This window comes from Plasmodium chabaudi (genome assembly GCF_900002335.3).
Source record: "Plasmodium chabaudi chabaudi strain AS genome assembly, chromosome: 8".
Lineage (NCBI taxonomy): Eukaryota > Apicomplexa > Aconoidasida > Haemosporida > Plasmodiidae > Plasmodium > Plasmodium chabaudi.
This window is the reverse complement of record NC_030108.2, coordinates 1,394,282-1,414,978: the sequence shown is the minus strand read 5'-3', so window position 1 is coordinate 1,414,978 and position 20,697 is coordinate 1,394,282. Positions and strand designations below refer to the sequence as shown.

General features: G+C 23.5%; 6 protein-coding genes and 1 pseudogene across 6 annotated transcripts, besides 1 other annotated feature; 2 read left to right on the top strand and 5 right to left on the bottom strand.

Moving 5' to 3' along the window:
* Positions 1–2,254: 2,254 nt before the first annotated feature.
* PCHAS_0838100 (fam-a protein) lies at positions 2,255–3,779 on the top strand (the record flags this gene model as incomplete). The annotated part of the gene is made up of 6 exons (XM_016799473.1): positions 2,255–2,391; positions 2,559–2,778; positions 2,869–2,938; positions 3,087–3,196; positions 3,300–3,521; positions 3,669–3,779. The coding sequence occupies 6 exons, from the start codon at positions 2,255–2,257 to the stop codon at positions 3,777–3,779; spliced, it is 870 nt and encodes a 289-aa protein (XP_016652897.1).
* Positions 3,780–4,673: 894 nt separating this feature from the next.
* PCHAS_0838000 (CIR protein) lies at positions 4,674–5,826 on the bottom strand (the record flags this gene model as incomplete). Its single annotated transcript, XM_016799427.1, has 3 exons — positions 4,674–4,739; positions 4,836–5,657; positions 5,797–5,826. The coding sequence occupies 3 exons, from the start codon at positions 5,824–5,826 to the stop codon at positions 4,674–4,676; spliced, it is 918 nt and encodes a 305-aa protein (XP_016652896.1).
* Positions 5,827–8,583: 2,757 nt separating this feature from the next.
* PCHAS_0837900 (fam-a protein) lies at positions 8,584–10,026 on the top strand (the record flags this gene model as incomplete). The annotated part of the gene is made up of 6 exons (XM_016799370.1): positions 8,584–8,714; positions 8,858–9,092; positions 9,182–9,251; positions 9,420–9,550; positions 9,617–9,847; positions 10,003–10,026. 6 exons carry the CDS (start codon positions 8,584–8,586, stop codon positions 10,024–10,026), a joined length of 822 nt encoding a protein of 273 aa, XP_016652895.1.
* Positions 10,027–10,080: 54 nt separating this feature from the next.
* On the bottom strand, positions 10,081–13,221 carry PCHAS_0837800 (CIR protein; the record flags this gene model as incomplete). Its single annotated transcript, XM_016799297.1, has 3 exons — positions 10,081–10,392; positions 10,477–13,074; positions 13,204–13,221. 3 exons carry the CDS (start codon positions 13,219–13,221, stop codon positions 10,081–10,083), a joined length of 2,928 nt encoding a protein of 975 aa, XP_016652894.1.
* A 2,902-nt stretch (positions 13,222–16,123) lies between these two features.
* Positions 16,124–17,653, bottom strand: PCHAS_0837700 (haloacid dehalogenase-like hydrolase, putative; the record flags this gene model as incomplete). The annotated part of the gene is made up of 3 exons (XM_016797995.1): positions 16,124–16,236; positions 16,500–17,457; positions 17,582–17,653. The coding sequence occupies 3 exons, from the start codon at positions 17,651–17,653 to the stop codon at positions 16,124–16,126; spliced, it is 1,143 nt and encodes a 380-aa protein (XP_016653891.1).
* A 1,572-nt stretch (positions 17,654–19,225) lies between these two features.
* Positions 19,226–19,453, bottom strand: PCHAS_0837661 (annotated as a pseudogene).
* Positions 19,226–19,453: a sequence feature (fam-b protein, pseudogene).
* Positions 19,454–20,167: 714 nt separating this feature from the next.
* PCHAS_0837651 (fam-c protein) lies at positions 20,168–20,560 on the bottom strand (the record flags this gene model as incomplete). The annotated part of the gene is made up of 2 exons (XM_051320990.1): positions 20,168–20,377; positions 20,480–20,560. The coding sequence occupies 2 exons, from the start codon at positions 20,558–20,560 to the stop codon at positions 20,168–20,170; spliced, it is 291 nt and encodes a 96-aa protein (XP_051176949.1).
* Positions 20,561–20,697: the final 137 nt, after the last annotated feature.

Genomic DNA, 20,697 nt, shown 5'->3' with positions numbered 1-20,697 from the left:
AACCTAAACCCTAAACCATGAACCCTAAACCCTGAACCCTGAACCCTAAACCCTGAACCCTAAACCCTAAACCCTAAACCCTGAACCCTAAACCCTGAACCCTAAACCCTAAACCCTAAACCCTGAACCCTAAACCCTAAACCCTAAACCCTGAACCCTAAACCCTAAACCCTGAACCCTAAACCCTGAACCCTAAACCCTAAACCCTAAACCCTGAACCCTAAACCCTAAACCCTAAACCCTAAACCCTGAACCCTAAACCCTAAACCCTAAACCCTAAACCCTAAACCCTAAACCCTAAACCCTAAACCCTAAACCCTAAACCCTAAACCCTAAACCCTAAACCCTGAACCCTAAACCCTAAACCCTAAACCCTGAACCCTAAACCCTGAACCCTAAACCCTAAACCCTGAACCCTAAACCCTAAAACCCTGAACCCTAAACCCTAAACCCTAAACCCTAAACCNCCTAAACCCTAAACCCTAAACCCTAAACCCTAAACCCTAAACCCTAAACCCTAAACCCTAAACCCTAAACCCTAAACCCTAAACCCTGTTGTTAAAATTTAATATATATTAATAAAAATTGTTTTGCATGGTTTTATTTATTTCCTTAAAGATATAGTATTAAATTATCATCCATCAATTTATAAGATTATGGTTGATACATATTATATTTTAAAACGGTTAAAATGAACATATTATGATATATATAATTCAATATAGAACTAAACCTCGAAACCTCAATATATCGACGAACTCGAAATTAACAACAAATACAAAATACCGATATATACTTCAACATATTTAATATTTAATTTATACATTAAATGTAAGTGTTATAATTTATGAATATGTATTGTTGCTTTATTCCTTTTCATATTAACGCTTATGCCCCCTTTATGTATTGCAGACGTATGCCGCATTTATCGACCAAAATACAGAAGTTGTAATATATGTGTTTTTTCGTTTAATAATTTATTATATATATTAAATAAATTAAATAGACTAATAAATATTATAAAAAATCAAATGTAATTATATTCCTGAATCCTAACTACAATGTGCATAATACAAAAACATTTATATTTCGAACACTAGCATTAAGAAAAATATAATTAAAAAAAAAAAAATAGTATATAAATACTTTATAGTTTATTTTAAATTTTATTTTATTTTTATTGCATTTTTATTTAATTTTATTTTATATATTTTTTTATATTTTGTATTGTTTTATATTTTATTTTATTTTTATTGCATTTTTATTTAATTTTATTTTATATATTTTTTTATATTTTGTATTGTTTTATATTTTATTTTGCTACATAAAAAATATTTTATTATAATTTGTGTCAATTTGCAAGAAATAATGTGTATCATTATTATCACCAACAATAATATTGGAACAGTTGTATTAAGATTAAAAATAAAAAATAAAATTGAAAAACCTGTGATTAACCATAACGAAAAATTTAGAATACTATTATTATGATGAATTGGAATATTGTTGTTGTAGTTGTAATTGTTGCAACCATATATAAATAATATATATAATTTCAGATAAATTAAATTCATTAATACATAAAAATATAAAAAATATGTATACTCAAATAAAGGCGAAAAATAACAAAACAATAACTATATATTTTATACAATTACTATTATATCTATTTCGCTATAACAGTTTATTATTCATTATAAATTTATATATAATCATAACTATCCCAAATCATATATTAGAAAAATTAGATTAAAACGAATATTTACTTTTTATATTGTTGCTCTCATTACATTTTAAATGGTTGGTTTTCATTAAATAATTCACGTATGTAAGCATATCTTTTTTTTTTCAAGATGATATAAGTAAGCGCAAGCAATGTCCTATATATATATTATATATATTTTTGGCTAAAAAACTATAAAAAAAAAATGAATATGCCCATAACGCGTAATAAAAAAATATATTATATATAATTAAAGCTACTTTTTTAAATATTATTATAATCTAGAAAAGTTAAAATAATAATATTTTTGGTGCTCTATAATTTTTGTACGTTATTTTTCTTCTCTTGCAATGAGTTTGTTTAAATAAAAAATTTGCCGTTTAAATGATTATATAAATTTATTTTTTTATTTTTAAATATTTATTAATTTTTTATAAATTTTTCGCATAGTCTTTTCCTTCTATTTTAAATATACTTATATAACGTCTTTTTACAATTTTTAAATTAATACTTTACTTATCGAATCCAAAAATGAATAAAATATATATTAAGGTAGCTTTAGCACTTTTAGCTCTTTCAGGATATATGCATAATGGAGCATATGCAAGCGAAGCTGTTGAAAAAAGTTGTACGGAAAACTGCTCCCTCCGCCATAGACCATTATCAGTGTATGAAAAAATGAAAAAATATACACATATAATATAAATATCCATACTCGTGAAATCCATGACTTTATAATTATTAAATATTCATATTGCCATTTTATAAATTTCTTTCTTTTTTTTTTACTCATTAAAAATTATATCTCTTTCACCAATAATATTTCCAATGAAAGATATCAACAATACAAAGAAGAGGCAAATGGCAACCTTGATGAAACTATAGAAGCATTGAACTATTTAGAAAATTCTAAAGATATTTTATTAAAACTTTATGATGCTGATGTACAGGAATTCTCGGACTATGGTATAGAAAGTGATAGAATATTATATATTAAGAAAATTAGAAATATGAATATTGGAAGACTTGATATTACCATTCCATATTCCTCTAAGGTATAAAATAACACCCAATTTTAACATATAAAAATAACTTAAAATTAAATAATCATTATTATATTTATCCATATACTTTTTTTTCATTAGTACAAAAATGCAGTAAGGCAATACTGGGATTACAAATGCGACAAAAATCCTGATGAAAAAATTATTAACGGTACATAAAAAATAATCAAGAAATATAATATGTCCTTATCACTATTTTACGTATCTTTAAATTTTACTATTCTTTATCCATTATTTTCATTAATATTTTCTTATATTCATAATATTTCATTTATATCTCCAAAATTATCATTTTTTAGGAAAAGTTGCTCGTTTATATTGCAAAGACAAAGTCTTAATTGAAAAACTTAACACAGATCCTGATAATACATCAAACAAAAAAATATATTCTTTAGCCTCAAGAAATTATGTAACCACATTTTTTCCCCAATATTTTTCTAAAAATTCTATTATTCATATTATTATTCATTAATTTACACAATACATATATTTTTTATTCATTAATTTTCTAGAAAGAAGAAATGACTGTAATTGTATGTCCTTCAAGAGTTCTAGATTTTGATGGTGAAATCAATAAAGAAACTGAATTGAAAGACATTTACAAAAATCAAAAATTAATCGAAACTGATATTGATCCTGTAGAAGCATTAAACAAATATGGTGATAATATAGCCGGATTTATAATTAAAAACGACGAAAAAAATGATCAAGTTCGTATTACCTATATCAACGCTGTAAGCAATCTCAAAAAATAATACCATAATCATTTTTTCTTATTTTACCATTTATCAAAATTTACTTTCTATATAACTCATATATTATATGATATTCACATACAAAATATTGACATATTTTATATATTTATCTATTTTTTTTCGTAGATCTATGATAATGTCGATCCTAACGAGGTTTCCCGAAATTTAAAACATAGAACTGATGAATTTAAAAAAATCACAGAGTTATCAGAAAAAATTACACCTAATAATGAATAAAAATATCCTCCAAGTAAAGGTGTTTCAATACTTTAATAGTGGGATCGATATATTGATATAATTAATTTATCTTTATACGTAGTATCTTTTTAAATTACAATCACAACATTTTGACTGTTTTAAAATGATTGTTTAGTATATAATTTCTCGTTCTATTTGTATTAAAATATATTGAATGTGTTTAATTTCATAACAAAATCAAATAATTAATGCTATAATTCAGTTATATTTTCTATGTAATTCCCCTTTATATTAGTTTGATCACTTTTTATACCGATCAAAATTTATGTTTCGTAATTTTATTGTTTTATTATTATCATAAAACTTTAAATTTGTTAATAATTAATTATATAACAATCGAAATACTCAAATTAACATATAATTTACTTTTTTCTTTATTATTTATATTTTGGTCATTAAGGTTTGTCTTTGAAACCCTTTACAGAACCCAAATAATCAATACAATATAAATATATTAAAATCTACAAATTCGATCACTTTTAATAATTTATTTCATATATATATTTAAAACAATTCCTTAAACTAATAAATATTATCATATCATTCAAAATTATACAAATAAAATGTAATATGGTACTTAACTTTAACCCATTTATGGGTTCCACAAACACTATCTTAACCCTGACCCACTACATAAAATCATATACAAATTATACAAAAACAATACAAAAATGCAATAATATGCATATTAATTATATATTTTATTGAATATATTATTCAATTATTCTTATAGACACAAAAATTATGATCCAAAATTATGGTCAAAAATGACTTATTTCCAAATAGACATATTCTTAACATATATCAATCATTATTACTGTTCCTGGGCTCACCATTATTCTTCGAATAATATATTAACTTTCATTTTTTTCTTTATTTTTTTATATTTTCTCTTAAATATCGTTTTTGAGAGCGTTTACCAAATCCAAATAATGAATACTAATATAAAAATGGGAAAATTATTATATATTTTTTCATATAAGGGATCACAAAATATAATTTAAATATTATAGTTTTTAATTACTTATTATTTACCTTATAAGAAACTCCCAAGAAAAGTGATATTACAGAAAATGTCGATAAAACTGGAATTACTGTGTTTAATATCGATGAACTTGATGGTGTAGCTTCAGGAATTAGTACAGTAGGTTGTTCAGAAACTTTTACAGAATTTTCTGCAGAACTTTGTGATCTTTTTATCTCTGAAATTGATTGAAATTGGGGGCATTTTTTTTTTAAATTTTTATAATCATTTGACAATGTAGACAATATTTGAGTATATAGACTGTTTTCTTTATTATTAGAATCATTATTGAGTTTTTCAAATTCTTTAGCAAAATTATTAGCAATACTCAAATTTTTTTTGCAATCCACAGCTACATCACTAATTTCATAATACAAAAAATATAATATATTAAATGGGGCTTCAAGTTTAAATATTTCACTAATATTCATATCCATCAAATCTTTTTTTTTATCTATAATTTCCTTATAAGTCGGACCATCATTACCATTTATATTCTTATTATAATCATTATTTGTTTCTATATAACTATTATAAAAATCACTTAATTTATTGACTATATTATTTTCCTTTATTTTTAGTTTATAACTTAACCATAAAATAGCGTAATCGGCAAGTTTATCATCGTCTAAACCATACTTCTTTAAATTTTCTAGCAAATAAATAACACCAGAACTAGTCATTTTAAAATATTCATTATTACAATTACCTTTTTCTGAGGTATTCCCGTAATGACAATAATTGTGGATTTCTTCTTTACATTTTAGAGATATTTCTCCATTTTGTTTCTTCTCCTCCCCAAAATAGCTATTGATCGTAACAAATTCTTTATACTACAAATATATTTTATGAATTAAACAAAAAACGTATTAACATAAATGCTAATAAAATGAAAATTAATATAATTTATGGGGGATACCACATATAAAACACATGCGAAGATAATATTTTATTTAAAAAATTGTATACCACTTTCTCAATATCATAACTTGACTTTGTCATAATTTAGAGATTATGAGGGATAATAATATTTATATATATTACGTAAATATTTGTTGTATCTATTTAAGCTCCTTACATAGCAATTATATTTCGTTAAACATGGTATACATATTTTATGGCAATTAACATCATAATTTTCATTTCTTTGAACCATGTTTTACTAATTTATATATAATACAACATGTGCATGATACTACTATTTTTTTAATAAAAAACTTTCAAATATTATATGCTATATACATATAAAGAACTAACAAATAATATATATTGTATTTAAATTGTTAAAATGTTCGTTATGCCTCATTACTTGTGTATCATTAATATATTTATGTATTCTATTATTTTGTATAATATATTAAATCTTATTTATAAACAATATAAAATAATTTTTATTTTAAATATAATATTTAAAAACAAATGGTGTGTATTTATTTTCCTAAATGAGTGAAATATAGTGTGTAAACGTTTTGATTTATTTATACCGATTAAAAGCCTTTTAAAGTGTGCAATAACTTTTTATATCCTAATATCCATCTATAAATATGCATTATAACGGATAATTGAGTGCATATTTATTTATCTTTTTACGATTAAAAAACATATCTTATAAGGTTAAGTTATTCGAGCTAATTATAAAGTTAAATATTTCACTATATAGAATATTGTTTTAGAATAATAATTAGTATATATAATAAAGCGGTTTTATGACATCAACATGGGCTTAATAAAACTGCTTTCATATAAATTACTTTAAACTGGGTATTTGTTTAATTTTATAATCGTACTAATACTTCGGTTGGAATGACCAGTTAATGTGGGAAAGTGCAACATAATTTACCTTTTACATACCCCAATTTTACTAGAACCCAAGCATATGTTATGTATTCCATATTTTATAATAAAAAACTATACTTTAAGGAAAACTATATAATCATTAATAGAATTGTTATTTGGGGTGGTAGTGCTAATGCTAATATTAGCACATTAAAAAAATACTAATTCAAAATTGTAATATTTCATTTGGCATTCTATGCATACAATTTTAATTGTATCATGCCTTTAAGAATATATATAATGAATTTATACCCATATAGGGCATCAAATAAACATAGTATATTTGTTCATATTTAGTAACATGCAAATTTATTATTACTATTATTGCAACTAATATATCACTGTACACTACAATGAGATAATTAATGCACTCAAAAAGAATACTTTAAACCAATTAATAATTTCCCTTGTTCCATTGTTTTAAAGTGCAACATTTTAGAGGATATATATTATTTCGTAATAACATATATTTAAATTATAAAATTGAGAGTTTGTATATATATAATGGCCTAATATAAATATTATTAGTTAAATAAAATTTATTATTATTTGCCGTTTCGATAAATTAATATTTAATTATATGAAGTTTCCAAAATAAAACAATATTTCAATATTAGTTATTAGTAAAATATTTTATTAGATTATATGTATAGGCATATAATAATAATTATAGTTCTATTTATCATATTAATTATAATTATTAGAACATAATATGATATGAAATTTTATTAATATACTTATATTTTATTTTTAACTATTTTAAAATATATTTTATTTATGCCTCAAAATTATAAAACTTAAAATATTGTATATGTAGTTCAATTTTTATTGTGTTATTAAAAATGTTAGATGCATAAAACATCTTTTATAGATAACGTTGTATTGTTGATTCTCGATCAATATTCCATGCATCTATATTTTATGACTGTATAATGTATATTGGTAATATGCTAATCTGAATATATATTGTAATGTAAAGGAATATTCAAAATAAACCTAATTATAATTCATACCCTCATATAATCATAACATGCTCATTTTATGAATATTTTTATTTAACATAACCTTTTATTTGTACGCTTCTATATTTTAATTAAATTATAATTTCCCCGATAAAACAGTAATAAACAAATTATATATGAAGTCATAATCAAATTCATTTTGAGTAATTGTCTATGCTATAATATGGACAGATGAATACACATATTTATAATATTAATGAAATAAATATGTATATAATTTAATATACGATTATAAATTGCAGATACACAAAATATAAATCGAAATTCGACAAATCGATGTTATTTATAACAAAATACAGATTTGTGAAAGAATTTTTTATAATGTCTAAAAAAACATATATTAATAAAAAATTATACTATAAAAAATTATTTCTTTTCCAAAAAAAATTCACTTATATTTTTTATTTCATTATTTTATATTGTTGTTAAAATTTTAATTTGTATTAATAGAAATTTTTTGCATACTTTTACTTATTTGCCATCAAAATATAAGATTTATGGTTGGAATATATTATATTTTAAAACAAGATGAAATTGGCATGATCACTAAATAGTTAACATTTAAACATCTAACAAGATTAATAATGTAGAGAATACAAAACACGCCACTAAATTTTATATTATATATGTATTATTAGCATTCAATAATATTTTAAAAAATAATTATATTTAAAAATCGGATAACTGGATGACATAAAAAAACAAACAAACAACTAAATAACAACTAAATAACAACTAAATAAAAAAATAAATAAAATTTTAAAATTGTTACATTTTTTAAATAAATATTAGTTTTTTATACTTTATTGGAGAAAATTATTTATTCTATTTTTCGACCTGCTAATTTTTAATTAAAAAAAATACTAATGTAAATTTTAATATTTTATTTGTAAAGTTCAAAATGAATAAATTTTATATTCAAATCGTTTTATTTATTTTAAGCATTTTTGTATATGCAAATAATGAAGCCATTGCAACTGAGCCTGCTTTAGGAGAAGATACAAAACCCAAACTACGAAGTCCTTATGCTACGTAATAAAATGCAACAATGTATACATATTACATGTTTCATTATGAAAATAATAAATATACACCTGTACAACAATGTTATAATATTAATATAACAACTTTATTTTTGTAAACATTCAAAATATGTTAATTTTTATCAATATCAGCCCAGAAGAAATATATGAAAAAAACAAGCACCTATCATGTCACTGTCCCAATAATACACATGTGCTCGAAGTTATGGACGAAGCTATGCAACAATTAGAATACCATGCTACAAGTAAAGATGGTTATAAACTATGCATAGAAAATTCTGGTGATGGTATATCTTATTATAAAAAAAAATATGACGACAATACAGATATTCTAAAAATTAATTTAAATATATATGCTTCCCATCAGGTATCAATTAACGAACAATTTTAAATTTATATGCCATATTAAAAAGTTATCATAATTTATATACATATATTTCTCTTTGTTTCCATTAGTATGATGGCATAGTAAACAGGATATGGGATCCCAAAAGCCCCAATTTTTTCAATAAAGGCCATGTGAAAAGTATGCAAAACATAAGCAATTAGTCAAATTAACATATTATTGTTACTATTTATTCGATATTACGTGATTTATTGTTTCCATTATTATATGATACTATTTATTGCTTTTAATATCTTCAAATTCATAATATTTTATTTTACATAATGTCAAATTATTTTTTTTGAATAGTTCTCCATGAGTACAATCCAAATTTAGTATTGATACGCCAATTTTGCGAACAAGATTCTAAATACTATCATAAATATTTTTATGCTTTAGTCAAAAAAGCTCAAGTAAGGAAACCTTTTCTTTTCTGTTTCGTAATAAATCATATTTCTCATATTATTTACAATAATTTATGCAATATATTTTTATTAATTGTGTAGATATCAAAAGACAAAGCTATAATTGCCATGACTTCAGTAGATATATTTGATGCGAACCCTTCCAGCAAAGAACCTAAAAACCCAATAGTAAAAAAAGCAGATTCATTCTGTGGTTTCGTAAATCCTGAGGATTATATTCTATGTAAAGAATATAAAAAAATATATGTGAACTTAGCTGGATACCTCATTGAAAAAAAAGGCGATGATCTTGAAATCACCTATATCGAATCTGTAAGCGATATACACCTTTTAATAATATAATAATTTATTTCACAATTGTTAAAAAAAATACTGTTTTAAATAAATATACATATTTATAATATATGCTATATTTTGAAAATTTTTAACGTTTTACATATTCAACCATTTATGTTTTTTTTTCTTAGATTAATGGATATTCTACCATTTAACAAAAATGTATACATTTTTTTAATTCGATTTAAAATATAAGTTAATTAAATTTGTCATTCTATGAAATCACGCTTTCTTTTATAAACAAAAAAAATCAACAAAAAAATTAAATTAATAAATGGTACAGGATCAGCTTGCATAAGTTGGTATATATTTAATGATGGGGATTTTTCCCCATAAACAAAATTTATAAATTTTTTAGTCTTTTTTTTTTGACTATATGATTTTATAATTATTTGTATTTGTTTTTTTCCATCACTTGAGTTTATAACTGTTTTTGTCGTTTTATTTACGCCAACCATATTTATAACCTTTTTCATGTTATTTTTTTTCTTCAATTCATTTCTTCGTCCAAATGATAAATACTAACATAAAATTATGAAAAATATATAGTGTTTTATCAGGAAATATTTTAAAAATAATACACATCATAATTTTCTTTTATTTACCTTGTACATAATAGTTAAAGTAATGGGTATTAGAATAACTATAATTAAAATTACAATTTTTTTGTATTCTTTTAATACATAGGAATCACCTATTTCTGTCATTCCATTTACTTTTAATTCGGTTCCTGGATTTTTTTCTTTAGTTGCTGAAACTGACACTGATTTTTGAGTTCCTTCGTGATTGGTTTGATCGGAATTTTGGTTTCCAGATGGGTCCTGAGACGATTTTTGCACTTGAGTTTGTTCCTTAGAATTTTCTGTAGTTGGTGGAGTTGGTGAAGTTTGATGTGAATCTTGTTTATTTGAATCTTTTGGAGGTGGTGATGGGCCATCAGGTGCGGGTGACCCGCCCCCTGTGGCACCTGGTCCAGATTGATTATTACCTGAATCAGGAGTTTTTTCTACTTGTTTAAAATCGATATTTATACTATTAATAATGCCATTAAAAAATTCAATAGATTTGTAGAAACCGTTTTGTATATTAGACACAGATGTGTTATATATATTCTTAATAGTATCCGTGACCTTTTTAAGTTGTTCCCTTTTTTCTTCAAAAAATTCAAAAGCATTACTTAATTGTTCTATGCCTTTTAATGTGATCCTAAAAATGTATGGTTTAAAATCAAAAGATGTCCCTGATGTATTTTTAGGTCCTTTTTCTCCTGTGTCACTATCCTTGGGATTTTGTTCATTACCTGGCCTACTTTCTGAACCTGATCCATCTTGACTTTTTTGATCATCTTGCCCACCTTGTTCACCACCTCCATTTAATGGGTTTTTATCTGTACTTCCTGGTTCACTATTTAAGCCTTCTTTATTTGTATCTGAAGTTAGAGGTTGACTGCTTGGATCGCTTGGGTCTATTTGGAGGTCCTTTTTTTCCCGTGCGTCACTTCCTGAATCCTGATCACTTGATCCATCGCCAAGATTGTCACTTCCAGTACTTGAACTTCTTGTATCACCACTTGCACCCCCTGTATTTGATTTACTACTTTCTGAATCCTTTGATTCAATTTTAGAAGCGACGTGTCCATTTGGGTGACTTGATCCTTCTGTTTGATTATTTTTTAATTCAGTTCCTTTTTTCGATTCTGATTGTGATTGTTGCTTTTCTAGTTCTGTTGTAGAAGGCATTTTGCCCCTATTTTCCGAAACATCTGAATTTTCTGATCCATCAATTGAATTTCCGTGTTTAGGGTTTGAAATTTCCTGTTGGCCATCTTGTGATTGTTTTGGTTTATCTACTGTACCATTCCCTTGTTCTTTTATTTCAATTGATGAATTATGTTGGTCACTATATGAACCTCCTGATCCTCCTTGACTTCCTTGTTCGCTACCTGACTCACCTCCTGATCCACTTCCTGATCCTCCTTGACTTCCTTGTTCGCTACCTGACTCACCTCCTGATCGACTTCCTGATCCTCCTTGATTATCTTGCCCACCACCTGGATTTCCCGTTTCGCTTCTTACACCTCCTTTTTTGGTATCTTCATTCCCTGTTTCGCTACTTGGACTTCCTTGTTTAGAATGTGTAACTTGATTTACTTGAACACCGTCTGAAACATTTTGCCCACTTTTAGAAGCGTCTGGTACATTACCTGAATCCTTTTTTCCACTTTGATGACTTGTTCCTGGATTTTGAGATTCTTGTAGTGAAGATGAAGGCAATCCCAGTTTTGCAGGTGGCTCTTCAAGTGGTGTTGTAGATGATAATTGTTGTGTTTCTGGTTGTGGTTCTTGTGGCGATGGTGGTGCTGGTTTTTGTGCTGGTGGTGTTTCCTGTTGTCTACCTTTTAGTTGGTTTGAAAGTTGTAATGGTGATTTGTCCTGTTTTTTTGGCTTTGTTTTTTTTTTTTTGGGGAATTTACATTGTTCAGTACTGAAGTCATATGTTTTATAACCTCTCACCGCGTCCATCTCTTTTCCATTTTCTGGTGTAAGTTTTTTAAGCTTAGTTGCTAATTCTGAGTTTGGATTATATTTCTTAATAACAGAACTAAAATCATCATATATACCTTTTAATTTATTCAATAAATCAAGATATGGTTTGCATTCAGAAATGTTCAAATAAAGGTTTTTATATTGATGACTGCAATCGGCAGGATATTTATAAAATTGCTTATTTTTGGGACCATTATAATAACCTGTAATTATTTTACATATTAGATTAAGTAATTTATAAAATCCGCTCATATACCAAAGATTAGCTTCTTTCAAACCCGGATTCATATCTAAAAGAGACCAATAATCCAATCTTTGTCTATGGTTCTTTAAATACTCTTCATAAGCCCGCTTTAAAGTAAAATCATCCATACGGCCTATTCCAATCTTTTTACCTTTTCCTTTTTTGTGTATCTTAAGCAATTTATCACTTATCCACATCAATAAATATTCATCATAATCATTATGCTTTTGGTTTCTTTTTATTAAATTTTTGAATTCCTTATATATATATGCGGACAAAGCATTAATATAATCTTCATTTGTTTTACAACCATTGTTACTACAATATCCTTTGATTTTTGTGTTTTTGTTAATTTTCTTCGTATCGACATTTTCATCATTAAAATAACCATCAGCTTCACGAAATAAATTACACTAAGAAATAATTATAAAAATATACATTAATTCAAAATGTATTCAAATAAATTTAATATTATTTAAATATAATTTAAACATAATAAAATTAAGGATAGATATGTTTTATTTTAAAATAAAGTTAATTACCATTTTTTTGGAGTCCATTGTAGTGAATTTTTTTTAATCTTTATATTGGCATCATATTGTTTTTATATAAAACTTATATAATATACAAAACTAATTTATACAATTATATGTCTTTCTATATGAGATTGTCAGTAATTAAACGCAGTTTAGCATTATTCTCAATAATAATATAATAAAACAAAACATATATTCACTTTTACTACAATTTAGATAAGTATCCTTATTTTGTGGTTTGTTCGAAACATTTTTATCATATGCGAAATATCGCTATTCTTAATAATATTTGGAATAGCTTCATTGTATTATTTTGTGTAACATTTCAATAAGTTTAAATAAAACACATTTTCTAATTATTATACGTTCTTACATTAGAGAACTATACATTTCTTGAATTATAGTAAAAATATCACCAATTTTATATTATTATAAATATATAAAGAATTAAAAATGTGTTATTACTATAATTGTTAAAAATGTATTTGTATCTCATTATTTGAATGTCATGTATTGATATATGTTATTGTTCAACGTGAAATATTACACTTTTTTATATAATTTCTAACAAATATAAAACAATATTTGTGTTTAAATTTAATATTATTCTTTTTTCTAAATAAATGAATATAATACGTTTAATTATCTTAATTAATAATTCACTTTAGGATATGTAATAACTTTGCTTATGCATTATCATTTCTTTATATATAAATTTAATTAATGAATAGTTTTGAGTACATAAGTTATGTATGTTTTTAAATTAAAAAAACATAATATGCAAATATATTGATTGAGCTATTGCAATTAAAATGATTCATAAATATAAATTAGTTTTTGGGTAATAGTTATTATATATAAATGTATATTATTCTTTTCATTCTTATTATCTATTTAATATATAAATGATTAATAAATGTATTTTAAACAATAAAGAAAATAAATATAATTGTTTTCGTATATTTTAATTTTAAAATTCTATTAATACTTTGTTTAGAATAATTAATTAATTTGAGAATCAATATAATACGAGCTACCATTTTAAATACACATTTATACTTATAATCTAAACATATATTATGTGTTATATATTTTATAATAAAACGTTATTTATTTATATAATGAAATTTCTGTATTTTTAACGAGCATTATGGAATTATTATTATATTGATTGATAACTTTAATGTCATAGCACCATAATAAAGTATACTAGCAACAAAATGTAGTATTTTATTTGATTTATTATGCATACAATTTTAATCTTATCATACCTTTAAGAACATATTTAACTAATTTATACACATGTGGTGCATCAGATAAACATAATATATTGTTCATATTTAGTAGCATACTAATCCATTATTATTACTACTATTGCTACTAATATACCACTGTACACTACAATGAGATAATTAATGCACTCAAGAGAAATACTTTAAACCAATTAGTAATTTTCCTTCTCCATTGTTTTAAAGTGCAACATTTTATAGCATATATTATTTCATAATAGCACTATATTTAAAATATAAATTTATAAGTTTGTATATATAATAATCTATAATATAAATATTATTAGTTCAAATAAAATTTATTATTATGTGCTTTCTCAACAAAATTAATATTTAATTATATGAATTTTTTACAATAAAATAATATTTCAATATTATTTGTAGAATATTTACTATCTTATATGTATAAGCATATAATAATAACCTTATTTCTATATACCTAATTTTTTTAATTATCATAAAAATTATTAGAACAAAATATTATATGAAATTTTATTAATATTTTATATTTTATTTTTTAACTATTTTAAATATAATATATTTATACCTCAAAACTATAAACTTTAAAAATTAATAGTGACTAATATGTTATTATGCCGTCTGGTAAATAAATTAAAGTGTATAAATAAACTTCTATTAATACTAATTAATTTTAATAAAATGTAAAGTAATCAGATAAAGCGAAAGTATTATATATTGTTAAACTTTAATAAAATATTATACATATATCTATAATACAATTTTTATTGTGTTATTAAAAATGTTAGATGCATAAATCATTTTTATAGATAAAATTGTATTGGTGATTCTCGATCGACACTCCATGCATCTATTATATATTGGTAATATGTTTAATTAATATTTAAAACATATATGCTAATATGAATATATATTGTAATGTAGAGGAATATTCAAAATGAATTTTATTATAATCTAAAGCTATATATATATTATACTTTATGGAAATATATGCTATGTGACCCCTTTCATGTTAATGGTTACGGCCATTTGGGTCTGCATATTTGGATTTCATTTCTGGATTAAACATACAGAGATGGTACATATATTTAATCAACATTTATATACGAGTAAATATGATCAAACTATAAACAATTTAATAAAAATATAATAATAACCCCAAGCATATATCCCATATACAGAACTATGACCCAAAATACGTGTTTCCCAAAACACATCTTTAAACCTGAACCCTTACTTTATAATAATGACAATGCATTTTTTTTAATCCTCAAAGTTTTTAAAAGGTAATATAATAAAAAAAAATTATATAAATATATATTTAATTACAATTACATTTTTATGTGAATGAGCATGCTTTCTTTTCTATTTATAAACATGGGGAAGAGCAAATACATACTGATATTATTACTATTATTACATAATAAATACATTAAGAGCCTTTCTTCTACAAACATACAGTCCTATTTTCCTAAATTGTTTCCTATTATATTTTGTAATGAGTCTAACCGAATAATGAAAAACCGCAATCCTAGAGCTTGAGGCATAAGCCAAAATTCAAAATTCAAAAATTAAAAGTTAAAAATCAAAAATTCAAAAATTAAAAGTTAAAAATCAAAAATTCAAAAATTAAAAGTTAAAAATCAAAAATTCAAAAATCAAATAAATTCAGTATACTCTTTCTTCTTTCTTAAAACTGACATGTATGCACAAATTTGGTTGCATACTTCAATATATATAGTATAAAATTGTATCTCTACAATATGGTTTACTAAAAAGTAAAAAACAAAAAAATAAACACGCCAGAAAATGTGAAAACACAACATAAAAATATATTATTGTTGCGTAGTGTGTAGAAGGAGAACAAAATTAATATTTAATTAAAAATTTTAATAGCAATATTGATAGTAATATAACACTGGGGAGAATAATGAAAATAATAGGAGTCATAACAATTCGTTAATAATTATTATTTTAATTTCATAGCATTTTATATATATGCTTATCTCTTTCAATTTTTATTTTAAATGCCACAAAATGTTCGTAATGCATGATATACCGCATCATCATTGTTTAATGGAGCTACATATTTTGCACATTCCTTTATTTTACTAGGAGAATTCTGTACTGCTATCGAAGTTCCTACGCCTTGTAGCATCTCTATATCATTATCACCATTCCCTATAGCTAATGCATCATTTAAACTTATATCGAAATGTTTGCATAATGCTTTTACACCTTCAAATTTATTTGTATTATGATGAAACAATTCTATACATGTTTTAAGTGGATTAACTAAAGAAGCTCGATCCGAAAATTCGTCTTGATAAATTTTTAATACACTTGATAAGTTTTGTTCATCGAATTTAATTGAAATTTTGTATATTTTTGTATTTTTTAATGTTTCTTCATCAATATATTCATTAATTTCAAACGTATGCATTTTCTCTGAACTATAAAAAACAATACGATTAACGAAATTGCTTTCCTTTGAAAAATTATATATATCCATTACCAATTTTTCATCCATATAATTATCAATTATTCTGTCACCATTAGGTCCATATGTGATACAGCCGTTTAAATATATTCCTGGAATTAAACTTAAATTATTTTTTTTACCATATTCTCCTATTCCATCATTAGCTGAAAACATTATACGACCAGTAGCAAAAACTATTTTTATTCCTTTATTTTGTGCCTTTGCTAAACTCTCTATATTTAAGTTGGATGCTTTACTGTCATCATTTAATAATGTTCCATCTAAATCGATGAAAGCAATTTTTATATTATTTTTTAAATCATTTTTATTGACGGGCTTCCCATTTTTATCTCTTACAACAAGCACTTCATGATTTGCTTGCCCTTCATAAAGTGATTGATCGTCATAAGCTGGTTGATCTTCATATGCTTCTTCTCCTGCTTCATTGATTTCGGGCTCAGATAACAATTGATTCGATTTTATAATCTTAGTTTCATCATTATTATTTTTCTAAAAATACATAAATTTTGAATGTGTTTAGAGTTAAATTTTATTTTATAATGTAAAGCATCACCATATTATAAATTTTAGCACAATAAACCAATATTTATAAAATTAACATATAATATTTTACCTCGTTACTGTATCCTTGACATAAGCACATTAAAAGAAGAGATAAACTTATTTGTATTAATTTGAGATTCATTTTTGCAGGATATATTTATTTTTTTTAATAACATAAAAAATTTTAAGAAATTAAGAAAAATTATCTTTTTATATATAAAACATCATAATAGTTTATTTCTATACTATATAATTTTATTTAATTATACTTCTACGTATGGTATTTGTATTAATTATGTTAATTTACTATATATGATAGCCATTGTTTATTTTACATTAATTTGTATATAAAGCTATAAATATATGAAAATTTCATAAAAAATGTTAAATATTTAAAATACATTTAAATATAATTTTTTTTAATCAATATTTTTAAAAATGCATATTATTTGTTCAAAAAAAATATATTACAATTAAAAATAAATCCACATATTGTTGGTTCGACAATATATATTTGTTTGTTGGAAGAACAAAACGTGGATTTATTTTTAATTGTAATATATAATTAAATTAACAACATATGTGCATAATAATAAACATGCAGTATATCTATCTATTTTTCTGACGCATTAAAGCCTAATATCAAAAATAATACTAAATTGAAATAACTCAATTGGGTTTAACATATATATTTTTTAGCATCATTTTTTAATTTTTTGTATTATTATATTTTCATATAACTTGAATCACTTCCTTTTTCTTATTTGAATTTTATCATATTTTTTTATATAATTAAATTTTCCATTATTTATAAGTATTTTAATAACATTTTCAAATTATCATTTTTTATTTTACACTATTTTAAATTGCAAAAATTTATAATATAATCATATATGTCATGTTTTCGATAAAGTGATAAGAAACCAGTTATCTTGTAGAAGCACACCATCGATATTTTTTAATTAATGGTGTATATTTATCATTTAGAGCACATGGATGCATTATATTCTTAAATAACTAAATATCATTTGATCTTTAATAACAAAAACAATAAATTAAGATAAAAATTAAAACCATTAATATAATCCTTGTTTTTCTTTTATATATAATCTGTGCTTTTTTATTTTTAAATAAACAATATACTAAATTTATATAATAATATTTAAAAATAACATAAGCCAACAAATGCTATCAAATATGAGCAAATTAACTCAGTTAGAACCCATAAAACAGTATCCTTGAATCACAAGGTTATAAAATATGAATATATTTATTTTTATGATTATTGACAAAGTGTAACATTTAATAACTAAAAAAAATTATAATGAACAAAGGTTATGTTAATTTATTTTTCATTTTTCTGCCCATTTTCATAAGTTGTAAACTCAAACCAATTTCAGTTAAAATTCCAACTGGTACCCCAACATCACATGCATAAACACCTCCAGAGTAAATGTTATGCTAAATATTTCCCATTTAAATTTGATTTTTAGCGCCTTTTTAAGCAATTTATCGTATTTTAATTCCTTATAATTATATCTTCAAAGAATTTCATTATATTCGTTTTCAAAATGGTCATAATCAATATTTAAAGTGTTTGTGTCATTTTTCAATTGTTTAAACTGCCTATATTTTCATACAGAAAAGCCATATCATTTTTTTTATTGTCTTATATTGGGTTTGTTCCACTGATACCCCATAATTAACTTATTATTTTTTCCTTTGAAAATTTTGATGATTTCATCACAACCTTATGAATTAAAAATTTCATTCCCATATTTATGCCTTTTAATTCGAATAGCATGCTACTGACCTTAAACTTCTTTACATGCTTATCTATAACATATTGAATACATTTTATTCCATCGTCATTGCAAGCATTTACACGATTCAAATTTGATTCATAAAAATTATTTAAATAAAATTGATTGTCTGCATCTGCTAATGTCCTATTATTTATTAATTTTTTGCCCTTTCTATAGAATTTATTTATCTTCCGTTGTAATAAATTTTATTCTATTCATTAAAAGCATTTATGGGTGTAAATATTATATTATTTATGTTTTAAAATAGATATTAATTCTTCTATAAAGGATACACAATTTTTATATTTTACATAATAAGTTCTTAAATGTTGCAAAGTGATACTTATAAAGTTAATTATTATTGTGTAGTATTAAAAAAAGAGAACAAAATTCTAGGTTGGTGGTTACAAAATAATACAAAAAAATATATTAATAAATAAATACACTGTGTCATATTCAAGATTTGTGTGTTTAAAGCCAAATTTTATATAAAATAATAAAACAGATATAAAAATAAGTCGTAAAACATAATATATATTAAAATTTCATAATTATGTATTTTATAAATATGCGTATATAATATAGAATTATACGCATAAAAATAACAAATACTATGATTATAGCAAATGAATCAATCGTATTTCATTTATTAATTATTTTTAGGAATATTTTTCACAAATTATATACAATAATGTAAATAAGCCAAAATAGTTTCCATGTATGCAATATATGAGTCTTCTATAACAATTTATAATAAATAAATTGTATTTATTTTAACATTTATATAATCACCCATAAACTTAAATATTAACACATAAATATAGAAATAGGAAGCCTAATCATATTCCTAATCACGAAAGCGTACAGCAAAAACAATCACAATTACCGAATGGTGCTTCACTTTCATAGGGGCCACGATACCTTTCATAATCGTAATTATTGTTATTATTTGATTGGGTTTCACGTTTAGATTCTATATCATTTTTTTTGTTACTTCTCTTTATTTGTTTGATAGCGCGAATAATTCTACTTCTTAAGCCAGATTCCTTATATCGGTCATGCTATAAATAAATATAATAATATATTTATGCGTCACAGCATGTAAATACCCAATATTATCTAATTTTCTATATATTTGTTTATATTTTGTTTTGGCAACTTACTTTCTGTTCCGAGCAATCTATTATTGCAGCCAAAAGGAAATACAAGACGATGCAAACTAAACTAAATATTCTTTTATTCATTTTCTTATTAATAAAAAGAGTTTTTCGAAGCAGATGCTGTAAATAATATATATGATTTATTCTTTTTCGTTTCCTTTTTATATATTATTGCTTAAAACTATAATGCTATTATTTAATATTACAAATTGTTTAATTTT